The sequence below is a fragment of the Myotis daubentonii genome, chromosome 2 (genome assembly GCF_963259705.1).
Source record: "Myotis daubentonii chromosome 2, mMyoDau2.1, whole genome shotgun sequence".
Classification (NCBI taxonomy): Eukaryota; Metazoa; Chordata; class Mammalia; order Chiroptera; family Vespertilionidae; genus Myotis; species Myotis daubentonii.
In genome coordinates this window covers 17,921,083-17,934,934 of record NC_081841.1, presented here as the reverse complement: position 1 = coordinate 17,934,934, position 13,852 = coordinate 17,921,083, and the positions used below count along the sequence as shown (strand labels likewise).

General features: G+C 41.3%; 1 protein-coding gene across 1 annotated transcript; it reads left to right on the top strand.

Annotated features, from left to right (window-relative positions):
* The first annotated feature begins 11,719 nt into the window (after positions 1–11,719).
* LOC132226007 (E3 ubiquitin-protein ligase ZNRF1-like) lies at positions 11,720–13,090 on the top strand. The gene has a single exon (XM_059680912.1). It carries the CDS (start codon positions 11,729–11,731, stop codon positions 12,413–12,415), a length of 687 nt encoding a protein of 228 aa, XP_059536895.1. The 5' UTR covers positions 11,720–11,728; the 3' UTR covers positions 12,416–13,090.
* The last annotated feature ends 762 nt before the right edge of the window (positions 13,091–13,852 follow it).

The following is a 13,852-nucleotide window of genomic DNA, read 5'->3' as shown; positions in this document are numbered from 1 at the left end:
GAAATAAATAAATGATGAAAACCAGGAAAGTTTCCATAGACTTCTGAAGATGTCCATTCCAACAGTGTCTATCTCTGCCTGCACATTCCCCAGGAGGGGAAAAAGGGATGGAGGAGACAGCTGAAAGTCCCTCCCACCCGCAGCTCACTTGCCATGATGAGGCTATTATCTGCTACCAACTTCACCTTCCTGTTACTTATTACTCTCTAACCTAAAAGAATTAGCAAGATGAGAAGGGCAGAAGTCCCTCTTCTTACAGTATTCTCTAGTCAGCTCTGACGCAGGAGAACATAGTGCAGAAACCTCCTAACTGGACTCCCTGAATCTGTACCTCTCTCCTATCTATTCTCAACACAACAGCTGCAATGATCCTATGAAACATGTCAGATTACATCATTTCTCAGCTCAGATGGCCCCCTATTTGCCTCATAGTGAAAAACTAAAGTCTTCACAATGGTCTATAAGACCTTATATGATCTGGCTTTCCATTCCCTCTTAGATCTCATTTCCAATTACTATCCCCCCTCACTCCACTCCAATCTTCTCATTGTTTCTCAACCATGTCCACCATGTTCCCACCCCAGGGTCTTTGCACCAGCTGTTTCTTCTACCTGGAATGGGTATCCTATAGGGTACCCAATGGCTCACACTATTATCTCCTTCAAATTTTTGTTCAAATATCACCTTGTCAGGGAGGCCTTCCCTGAATATTTCAACTGCTTCCCACTTATCCCACTATGTGTCCGCTCCCCCCATGCTCCATCACCTTCTTATCTATCACATGGAACTCACCTGCATAGTTTTACTTACTAATCATGTTTATTGTTTTAATTCTCCACTAGAATTTTTAAAAGAAAAGAAAAAAAAATCTTCAGGCGAGACAGTATTTTTGCAATTTTCCTCACATGTTTTATCCCCAAAGCCTGAAATAACACCAGCACATAGTGCTGTGTAAATATTTATTGAATGAATAGAGTCATTAAAATTATGCATCTGGACTACACAGACCTAGATTTGAATCCCAGCTCTATTGTTTATCAGTACCTCATAATCTTTGGTAACTTTCTGAAGTTCTCGGAGCCCCAATTTTCTCATCTGTGAAGTGAGGGTAACAATAACTAACTAAAGAGTGCAGTGCCTATTGTGTAGCCAATAAATGGAGGCCATTGCTATGTACTGTGGAGGCTTCTGGAAACAGCAAATAAAAGCAAACAAGGCGTACACTTTGGGACAGGGGAAGGAGTAGTATGTTGTGAGATAGGAACTGGAGAGAGAACGTACTCGCCTCTCATGTATCTCTGAGAATGTACCTGTAAAGCCAGCATATATTAAAGATAAAAATAGACATAATTTAACCACAGTGATCTACTACACAATGAATTTGATGAAAATGCAGATAATAATTAAGGTAACTGACCAATGGCTTGAAGTTGAGAGATTTGCTATATAGACTTCACAGAATATTTTTGGTCACCTGACACTAATATAATATTGTATGTCAACAGTAATTGAAAAATAAAAAGTTATATGTAGTGGACATGCACTATCAAGTATTTTTCATTTTAACAGTTTAGAATCGATACCTCTACGGGATCTCAAGGTTATTCAGGTTATGTCCATTTCATGCATTCTAGAATGTCATTATTGACTTTGCACTTGCCATTCTTCCCTGTGTCTGTCAGCTCGACTGGCCTTGGCAGCAAGGAAAGGCCATATGGTGCCCATCCATATGGATGGGCTGGCTGAGTTTTAGAATCTTATTCCCTATTGATGTTCCTGTTGTGTGAACAGAATAACTTCTATTTAAGAGTAGAAGATGTGGAATTCCAGTCTTGCATGTCAGTTAGAAAATGTGCTCAACTGTTAACAGAAACATGAAAAGCAGGGCTAAATTAAATTAGATGTGATATGATGGCTCTGTGACCTAATCATAAACCTTCTATCTCTCCTCTCTATCTTCTATCTTCTCTGACTGTGGCTTCCTTACTCAATGCTGCCTCATATTCACAAAGTGGCTATGCGAACTCCAGCCAGCATTTCCTCATTCCAGGGAGGAAGAAAGGAAAAGACATGGAGCATAGCAGATAAGCCATTTTAAAAGAGCTTTAACAGAGGACCCATCCAATAACTTCTCTTTACCTCTCACTAGCTAGAATTTAGTCATATACCCCTCCCAGCTTCCCAGGAAGGCTAGGAAATCTAGCATATTTTAGCTAAGCATGATGCTGCTTTAATAAAATCAGGGTTCTATATAAAAAGGGGGAGAGATAGTAGATATTGAGTAGGCATCTAGCAGTTTCTTGTCCAGAGAGATAATTAATTTTTGCAATAAACATAGGATATGAAAAAGATGACTATCATAGCTTGCTAATGACTTCCTAGTATCTTTATACAAGCCTAGAAATTCAAATCCTTCTCTGAGTTCTCCAAATAGTGGTTTATAAAAAGATGATTCTTATTATCTACAGGCAGCAAAATATCAGACATATGTTGTAGCAATATATTTACTAATACAGCTCCTAGGACAATGGAAGCTAAGGAAGAAATAAACAAATGGACTACATCAAAATAAAAAGCTTCTGCACAGCAAAAGAAACCTTCAACAAAACAACAAGAGAACCCACTGCCTGGAAGAACATATTTACCAATGTTACACCTGATAAGGATTTAATCTCCAAAATTTATAGGGAAGTCATACATCTTAACAAAAATAAGATAAACAATCCAATAAAAAAAATGGGCAAAGGACCTAAGTAGACACTTTTCCAAAGTGGACATACAGAAGGCCAACAGACATAAAAACATGCTCAAAGTCACTAATCATCTGAGAAATGCAAATCAAAACGACAATGAGGTACCATTTCACACCTGTCAAAATGGCTATCATCAACAAACAATAAATGCTGGTGAGGATGTGAAGAAAAAGGAACGAACCCTTTTGCACTGCTGGTGGGAATGAAGACTGGTGCAGCCACTGTGGAAAACAGTATGGAGTTTCCTCAAAAAATTAAAAATGGAACTCCTATTGACCCAGTAATTCCACTTCTAGGAATATGTCCCAAGAAATCAGAAACACCAATCAGAAAGGACATATGCACCCCTATGTTCATAGCAGCACAATTTACAATAGCTAAGATTTGGAAACAGCCTAAGTGGCCATTGGTAGATGAGTGGATTAAAAAACTATGGTACATCTACACAATGGAATACTACGCTGCTATAAAAAAAGAAAGAACTCTTACCATTCACAACAGCATGGATGGACCTGGAGAGCATGATGCTAACTAAGCTAAATAAGCCAGTCAGAGAAAGATAAATATCATATGATCTCCCTCATATGTGGAATATAATGAACAACATAAACTGATGAACAAAAATAGATCCAGAGGCATAGAAGCATGGAACAGACCATCAAACCTCAGAGGAAAGTCGGGAGAGGGTAGGAGCGGGGGTAAGAGATCAACCAAAGGATTTTTATGCATGCATATAAGCATAACCAATGGGATGGGGAGAGCATTGCTGGGGGGTGAGAGCGGCTGGGGAGAGGTCAATGGCGGGGGGGAGACATATGTAATACTTTAAACAATAAATAATTTAAATTAAAATGATGATTCTTAGCCCAGCTGGTGTGGCTCAGTGATTGAGCATTGACCCATATACCAGGAGGTCACAGTTCAATTCATGGTCAGTGCACATTCCCAGGTTTCGGGCTCAATTCCTAGTAGGGGATGTGCAGGAGGCAGCTGAGCAATGATTCTGATCATTGATGTTTCTATCTCTCTCTTCCTCTTCCTTCCTCTCTCTAAGATCAATCAAAACATACTATTTATTTTTTAAAAAAAAAATATGATTCTTATATTAGTGTCTACCTCACCCCAAGATTCCAGGTCAGCTTTTATTGACCAGACCTCCATTTGTCTGCCTGCAAAGATGATTCTAATTATTCTTCACTGGGCTTTGTAAGAGAATTATGCTTCTCAGAGCCCCATCATCAGGATCATCCTTGCTGCTGCAATGCTCCAGGATCAGAAGCCCTTCTGTATGACCAAGAATCCTGCCTGCCTCTTACCCCTACACAATACATACTATAGAATTGATATTTGGGGAGCCATATTTGTTCTTCACTTAGGAAACTCTCTAAGAATCCTGTAAGCACTCATTAGCTCTTTTGGGTGACCAGGGAGCGATTTTGGTATATTTCACACTGCTATGGGTACCATTCCAAGGACTAATTTACTAAATGGTCCCTCAGTTGCCTGAAAGAATTATATAGCTTAGAAAGTGCCTGACTTACTCTCATGCAGGGTCCATCCACTGAGAAGATCTGTCTGCAAAAAAAAAAAAAAAAAACTATAGAATTCCTGTTGTTGCTAATTATCTCCTAATACAACTTTAGGAATGGGAAAGTATGAAAGTCAACAATTTGTTCTAAAGACCAAGTGTGGAGCCACTTGGGACAGAGCCATGGGGGGAAAATACATGCATACACATAACCCACATTTTTCCCTCTCTTCCAACTCCAGTGCTCTCCTTTTGTTCTCTAAATAAAACAGAATCTTCATCATCCACTAAGAGAAAAAGAAACCTTCAATTTGGGGTCTGATTTTTTTTCCTCCTTCATGGAGATGGCTTCATGGAGCTTTCAACTTGTCAGATATAATCTGTTCTGGACACACAGTCTTGAGAAGGCGACAGCCACAGAATCTGTGGTGTCAGATGAAAATGGTGTAGAATACAAATGCAAAGGCATCACAGAGGTGATGAACATGAAGTTTTCTCTCCCTGGGAAGGAATGTACAAGATGCTAGACCCAGAAGGAGCAGTTGCAACAAATGACATGGGCCTCTGTGGACAGAGTGTAGCCCAGAGCCTCAGCTGGTCGTGTGGATAATTCCCAAAGGCTACATGTCCTCACATCTCTCCTGTCACTCCCACCAAGACATCTTGGAAAGAAGGCCAAATCGACCTTCATCAGGATATGCTGATTCAGACAGACAGCTAAAGCTGAGATGGCCCTGCTGCACACACTCTGTGGGATGAAATGAGTTCCCCTGTGGTCTGCTGCCCTGTTGCTGTTAAACTGAAACCAGAGGAGCTCAGAGTTGCTAAGAGATTGTCACATTGCTGCGGGAAGAATTTACACGATTGGCGCCCTCAGGCAAGTCGTGCTGAATCTGTCAGTATTCAAGATTGTGTAATTTTTTCAGCTATTTCTTTATTCCAGCCTACGTGGAGTACTTCCCTCTGCACTTACAGAGTCGGCATTTACAGCACTGTCGGTTCTGAAAAAAGGTAAAGATTGGTTACCAGAGGTGTGGGTTCAAGGGCTGACCCCAGAGACAAAACTAGGAAGAAGGCAAACTGTCAGAACTAGGATTGTGGGCAGCTCCAGAAGTAGTCAGGAAAAGGACCTGGAAGGAGGTGTGCCAAAGCAACGGGAGAAATGAGGACGTCTCCCTAGGAACCGGGAGTCATTACAGAGAGAGGGTCTGAAACTTGCTGAGCACAGGTCAGGGTTAAATGGCAGGGCAGAACCATGATGTAGCATGTATGTTGCTCAATGTGCCCTTTTTCTTCTCCGTTTAATCAGAAAATTAACACCTATAGCCCCAACTGATGGAGCAGGCTCATGTAGCTTCATACTCCTTTGCTATAGCTCATTGGATCAGAGGAACATCAGATATCTGAAGATCAGCAACCATCTGATATTCTTCTCTCTCTCTCTCTCTCTCTCTCTCTCTCTCTCTCTCTCTCTCTCTCTCTCTCTCTCACTTCTCTCTCCTATAAAAAAAAAAAGATAGACTGATTGCAGCTACTCATATAGTACTAGGCATTAGATCTCTACAGTCCTAGAGAATTGGGACCAGAATCAATGTCACAATAATATCACACGCAAGCAAGAGTCTTGGGGGAATGGTTAACATGAAAGTCAAAGACTGCTAGCTGAATTTGAAGAAAAGAGTCAAATTAAAAAGGGGGGGAGGGGTTGTGATAGTGAACCAGCGATCTTTTCTGTCAAAGAAAGGAGCTTGTGGACATTTTAGGTTCTGTTATTTTGATATGACCTTCAGACTCTCAGGGGGCCACCATCTTGAGCTCTGCCTTACCCCACCCTTTCCTCTGAATTAGCCAATTGTGCAATAATGTGAATCCAAGCTCTGGGCTCTGACCAATCAAGGCAGAGTCAGAGTGAGGGGCAGGGCAGACCGCGTCAGAGAACAAAACCTAAATGGACTTCCTGTTGGGTGTGCTTTGCCCATGATTTTCAGCCAGCAAATGCACTCTTCTGTGCAGAAATAAATTTACCTTGCTGAGCCACACAAAGAGAGAGAGAGAGAGAGAGAGAGAGAGAGAGAGAGAGAGAGAGAGAGAGTGAGTGAGTCTTGGGGAGCCTTTGAAGGAAGTTGATGTGAAGAACAAAAATATGCAAAATAGCAAAGTTGAGATACTTCGTGGCCGCTTCAGTCCCCAAGAAATCTAGAGGTTATTCCTTCAGTCAGGTTCTGCGATGCCCTGGGTCCTTATAATCTATCTGAAAACACTGATTCTGTATGGGCCCCACACATTCAGCATACACTGCAGTGTTGTAGTGGGCCAGTGGTACAAGCAGAATCTTTGGATTGGCAAGAACAGAGACTCACTCAGGCCACCTTAATAAAGTGAATTATCATAAAGATACCTGTGACTTGGCTCCTGGACCAGAGAAACTTCTGAGAACCAAGACCGGCTAGGGACCAGCTTCTCTGTCTCTTGTGCTCTCAGTGCCTTCACTGTCTCTCTCTGAAGGTGCCTCTGTCCTCTGTGCCCTGCCCAATTCTCCTCTTTATACCAACCAACTGCTTTCTTCTTTCCTTCCATTCTGTGTAGCTTTCCTCTACCTATCATGCTCCCTCATAGCTTTTGTTTCTTCATAACCTCAGCCTGCCAAGATCCTTCTGACCCTACCTTACCTCATACCTTCTCTTTGTAGATTCCTTCTGCTTCAGATCCCATTGCTAACTTTATTTTTCAGTTCAGCTCCAAAAGAGGGGCTATGATTAGCTCTGCTCATCCTTTTGCACCAGGCCATGGGATGGTCAGTGTCTGGTTTGCCTATTCTTGGATCAAAGCCCACCCCTTACACAACCAGCTCCAGCCAGTAGGACAGAGTCCCACAGGACAAAACAGCAATCTCGCCCTGCCCATTTAGAAGGGGCTCTAAGCATGGCCGACACTATGATGGACATGCTTAATACTCCAACCCCTCCTTACCCAAATATCCTGGAGATTCTGCCCTCCTTTTTCCAAAAAACAATTAATTATGTAATAAAGCAAGCTACCTTGTGATATTAGCAATCATGTTGTAAATATTTTTTATTTTCTTCTTTTTCTTTTCAGAAGCTACCAAATTTTCCATAGTAATGTTCCCACTTTTAAAATCAGAAATATTGCATTAAATATTAATAAAGCAGGTACACTATGATTTGTACAACAAATATATATTGAGTATCAACCATGTACCAGGCTCTAAGCTAAACACTGCAAATATAGCGGTGAACAAGAAAAGGACCTCTCATCATGGAACATGGGTAATCACAAAATTTATTAGCCAAATCAGGACACTTTTGAGGGTGAAAATGGGTGCTATTAATAATCAGACAAGGACGAAACTGGAACCGTGCTGAGTAATCTGGGACATAGCGTGACTGTTTCCCTTTACGAGTATCAGCTAACATTTTAACATCCCTGCATATCTGAGCAGAGGACTAAGGCCTTAACTCTCCCCTCAAAAGTTAATTTCTAAAATCAGGAATTCAGAGACTATGACAGGCAGTTATTGGGTACAGGGATGCCTTTAGCAGTCCTTCAAATCTCAGCATCTCATTCTACACTTTGGAAAACATCTAAGGTTCCTGCCCAACCAAGAAAGACAAGAAAAGGGAAGAGGGAGATATGAGGTAGAGGATGGGTACTAGAATTTATTGATCACTTACCCTGTGTCAGCTACAGAATTAGGTATCTGTCATATGTAACTAAAATTAATCTTATGGCAACTTCATGATGTAGGTGTCATCAGACCCATTCTGCTGATGAAATAACCAAGGCTCAGAGAGTTTCATTCGCCCAAGGTAACACATCAAGTGTTGGGACTGAAATTTGAACCCAGTTCTAGCTAACTCTACTCTATCAAACCACCTCTCAAAAATTAAATTTGAGCCCTGGCTGGCGTTGCTCAGTAATTAAAGCATCAGCCTGCACGCCAAAGGGTCACAGGTTCAATTCCAAGTCAAGGACACCTACTGGGTTGCAGGTTCGCTCCCCATCATGGTGCATTCAGGAGGCAACCAATTGCTGTGTCTCACATTGAGGTCTCTCTCTCTCTCTCTCTCTCTCTCTCTCTCTCTCTCTCTCTCTCTCTCTCTCTCTCTCTTTCCCTCCCTCCCTTCCACTTTTTTCTGTAAAAGTAATGGAAAAGGTATCCTCGGGTGAGGATTAACTAAAAAAAAAAAAAGTAAATTTGTGACCTTAAAGCACTGAAACATTATGTCCCTTAGTTTCCCCTAAAGTAAATGTGAATAGTGATTGGGGCTGTCATTAAAAAGTCCGGTCATTTCTTCCAGAGCATCAGTTTCTCAGCTAATACCAAGTAGAAATGTAGAAAACAAGCTTAACTGGATGCTGCTTCTTGAGGTTATTTCTCATGGTCCTCATGTAGGTGATATCTGAATTTGCCATGTAATTTGAAAATGAGATTTTTAGAAGGCAAAGGAAAACTTCTGAAGAATGCAGTTTGCCCCAGGGAAAAACACCCAATATGCTGAAAAACATTTAGAACTAATTTCCTATCAATTGGGTCAAAAGAGAATAATTCCATTGATACCAGATTGGCTTAGTAGAGAAATGTGTCAAATTCTGTTCTGATCATCACAACTCAAATCTCTGTTCACTTTAATGGAATTTGACCTGCATCAACATGTTCCAAAGCATAAAAGTGGAAAAAAAGGAGATTTTGCTGGGAAGATTTTGCTATGTTTGTTTGGGCTTTTCCAGTTGCTACAGTCTACACATATTGCCAAATGAAAGGGCTTTGGGAGTGCGGGGGGGAAATGATTCTTGAAATAAAATCACCTGTATGATGTTTTTCATTGCCCTATGTTAGCGAAGTTTATTTACAGACTAACATTAAAAGAATGTCAGAAAAACATAAACAGCACGGGATAAAAGCATTGCGTTTATGATTTGTTCTGTTTCTGCTTCAGACCACAATCGTACATTTGGACTAAATGCCTCTGGAGGAGCCATATTGAAGATACTGCAACTGGCAGACCCTTCTGAAATAGAAAGTCTCTTTTTATCCTAAGTTCTCTCTTGAAACTAAAGAGCTTCTAATGGCATATTTTAGAAATAAATGCTTAAATTGAAGTTCAAGCTTATGTCCTCATTGTACTTAAAATTTGAGCAATGAGGAGATGGACGAATACAGTTTGGTGAGGAAAAGGACTCTCTTTAAAACTTGAATGTTTGGGTTGGGTACATAAATAGAATGGGTAATTTCATTTTGTGCAAAAGGAAAGTAAGATCCTTTTGTCCCAAATAAATAATTGATGTATCTATTCCAGAACGTGCACTGTTCTTTACCTTTAGATTTCAAGGCTGCCATTCAAATCACTGTTTTAAAATACTTGGGGTGTATATTCTCCTTCTGTTTCTTCCATTAGCTGAGAAATACAATCCTCTTTCATGTTGTGCTGATAACAAAAGCTGGCTAGCACAAGAATGCCCCGCTGAATTCACAGTTGGCTTTGTGGAGCTGAATTGTATAGAAATAGATGCAACTACTTACTGTCTCAATGAATTATGGATTTTAGAAAACTGTTTAATAAGGAGGAAAACACTTAAGACAGCTTCTATTGGATTTTGCACACACAGAAAACTAAGATGAAATAGGAGCTGATAACAGATTTCATGGGGAACATTAAATTGTAATTTTAGGATCATTTAGAAGCAAACCTCACAATTATCTATATGTTAGTAATCTTGGACGTATATAATTATAGCTTTAACGGGTCAGATCCTTCTTTACCTACAGCTTTAGATTACAAACTTTTGATACTTCTGTGCCTTTATTTAGCTTCTGGATCTACAAACAAGTAACAAACCCTCCAAATGTTTGCAGTTTCCTTTCCTTCAATTGCTCAGTTGTTCAAGAGACTGTATTATAATCAGAATCACTGATTGTAAATACCTCAGCAGAAGGTGAACCTCTTAAAACCTAAAATGTATTCATGTTTTGTATTTTCCAGGGCACTTAGTAAAGTTACAGGCACAAAGCTAGCCCTCAGAAAATGTTTTCTAATTGATTGACTTTATCTGGTAAACTCAAAGACTCACAAGAACTCTTATGTTTGTTTGTTGTTGTTTTCTTTAATTGTTAATGTATTGCCCTGGCCAGGATGCTCAATTGGTTACAGCATCTTCCTGATACGCCAAAGCTGTGGGTTCAATCCTCCGTCAGGGCACATACAAGAATCAACTAGTGAATGCAAAAATAAGTGGAACAATAAATTAATTTCTCTCTCTCTCTCTCTCTCTCTCTCTCTCTCTCTCTCTCTCCTATTTAAAACCAATAAAAATTTTTAAAATTTTTTAATAATTATTATTTTATTTAGATTTGCTGATAGCCCACCAAATGTCACTCTGCTAAGTGATTAGATAAACCAAGCACAGTCTTCAAGCTGCGGCAGCTCCCAACCTAGTGCCAGGAAAAGAAATAAGGACACCGGAAATTATAATGCTATGTGATAAACACCAAACGTGCTGGAAACATATGAGAAAAGCACTTAACATATTCAGAGGAGGACTCAAAGCTTTGGTAGAAAGGGATGTCTGAGCTGAAATTGTAAAGCACAAGCAGTGAAAAAAAGAGGGGAAGGAGATTCTAGGCAGAGGGGAAAGCATACTTCAAAGATCAAGGTTTAGGAGAAAAACCATGTATTGGGGAACTGCAGATAGCTGGAGTATAGCTTGTACAGTAGATGGGGCAAAGACAAGATTGGAACTGTGAGCGAGGGGGAAAGTGGAGAGCTTTGCGCACCTGGCTAACTCATTCTTTACATACAACCTTGGAATACAAATTGTTGATGCGTTTGTGTTCTTGGCCTTGGCAAAGAGGTCAAATCTACACTAGCTCTCAATGTGGAGCCATGATTAGGGCCAAGAGAAACAAAAGAGAACATCCTTTAAAATTAGGTAGTATAAATCAACAGCTATTCTTCGAGTCTAAATGATTTAGCATCTGAACACATTATATACTAGTTTTCCTACTTCCATCCTCCTTCCCTTCCATCCCTTAATCCTTACTAGATTTTAATCCTAAGCATACAAGTTCATCTATGGAAGGGGAGGAGGGGGGCATGTAAGAGAAAATAAAATAAATATAAGAGGAGAATAATTTTGTAAAGATAATTGTGGGTACAGCATACACAGGAGTCTACCCATATAAATCCCCTAACCTTTTTTAAAAATCCACATAGAAACTACAGAATGTTGAAAAAAGAGATAGAGGAAGACATAAACAAATGGAAAAATATACCGTGTTCATGGATTGGTAGGATCAACATCATCAAAATGTCCGTACTACCCAAAGCAATCTATAGATTCAATTCAATCCCCATTAAAATACCAAGGGCATATTTCACAGACCTAGAACAAACTCTCCAAAAATTCATATGGAGGGGCCCGGGCGAGCATGGGGGGCAAGCAGAGCACGGCGGCCCGGTCCCGGGGGCCCTTCCCGGGGGTCTCCACGGATGACAGCGCCGTGCCCCCGCCGGGAGGGGCGCCCCACTTTGGGCACTACCGGGCGGGCGGTGGGGCCATGGGGCTGCGCAGCCGCTCGTTCAGCTCAGTGGCGGGCATGGGCATGGACCCCAGCACGGCTGGAGGGGTGCCCTTTGGCCTCTACACCCCCGCCTCTCGTGGGACCGGCGACTCGGAGCGGGTGCCCAGCGGCAGAGGGTCCGCATCCGACGGATCCACCTATGCCCAAGGCAATGGTTACCAAGAGACCTGCGGTGGTCACCATAGAGACGGGATGCTGTACCTAGGCTCCCGAGCCTCGCTGGCGGATGCTCTACCTCTGCACATCGCACCCAGGTGGTTCAGCTCGCACAGCGATTTCAATTGCCCCATTTGCTCCAAGTCTGTGGCTTCTGATGAGATGGAAATGCACTTTATAATGTGTCTGAGCAAACCTCGCCTCTCCTACAATGACGACGTGCTGACTAAAGACACCGGCGAGTGTGTGATCTGCCTGGAGGAGCTGCTTCAGGGAGACACGATAGCCAGGCTGCCCTGCCTGTGCATTTACCACAAAAGCTGCATAGACTCGTGGTTTGAAGTGAACAGATCTTGTCCAGAACACCCTGCGGACTGACCCTGCTGGGCTCGCTTGCTGACTCCTCTCAAAGATTGCTGTCTGCTGCCCGGCTAGAACCCACCCAATGACAAAGGGACAGAGCCAGGTTCAATGCTGATGGTGCGAGAGACGCTCGCTCGGTCCTCCTGGCCCAGCGCCCCATCGGTTCGGCCCTCGCCATCAACAACCGCCCGGCCTTGGTTTTCTTTGCCCATTTTCCTGGCTTGGCTTTGCACTTTTCTCCCCTTGGGACCCTGAGATCTTGACTTCATTGCCAAATAAAACAACCCTCGGAAGACCTCCCCCTTCATTCCTGATTCTTCTCCCTCCTTTCCTCCTGGTTCTGGTCAGTTCAGAGAACTTCACAATCACAAGTGTCCTGCAAAAATGCCTGAACATTTTTCTTAGGCCCTTGTGGATTTTTTTTCCTGAAAACTTAAACAAACAGAAGACTTATTAAAGGAACATGTACAGCTACCGTTTTCAGGCACTCTGTTTGAGAACATTTTAGCCATTGATGTTCACACATGGCATCAGCCCATGCAAGATAGGTTTCTGTATTTATATATTAAAATACCAAAAAAAACCACCCTTATAAAATGTTTTAAAAAATGTTCGAAGTTGGGGGCAAAGCTTTCTTCATTAGTCAAGATGTTTTGATATGGTATTAAAATCATGTCTAATAAAAAAAAATTCATATGGAAAAAAAACCCTGAATAATCACAGCAATGCTGAGAAAGAAGAACAAAGTTGAGGGGATCACAATACCAGATATCAAGCTATATTACAAAGCCACTGTTCTCAAAACTGCCTGGTACTGGCACAAGAACAGACATATAGACCAATGGAACAGAACAGAGAACCCAGAAATCGACCCAAGACATTATGCTCAATTAATATTTTACAAAGGAGGCAAGAGCATACAATGGAGTCAAGACAGTGTCTTCAGTAAATGGTGTTGGGAAAATTGGACAGATACATGCAAAAAAAATGAAACTGGCCACCAATTTACACCAAACACAAAAATAAACTCCAGATGAATAAAGGGCTTAAACGTAAGATGGAAATAAAAATCTTAGAAGAATCCATAAGCAGCAAAATATCAGAAAGCCCACTGCATGGTAGAACATATTTGCCAATATTATATCCAATAAGGATTTAATCTCCAAATTTTATAGGAAACTCATACATCTTAACAAAAAGAAGATAAACAATCCAATAAAAAAAAATGGGCAAAGGACCTAAATAGACACTTTTCCAAAGTGGACATACAGAAGGCCAACAGACATAAAAACATGCTCAAAGTCACTAATCATCCGAGAAATGCAAATCAAAACGACAATGAGGTACCATCTCACATCTGTCAGAATGGCTGTCATCACCAAATCAACAAATGACAAGTGCTGGCGAGGATGTGGAGAAAAAGGAACCCTCTTGCACTGCTGGTGGGAATGC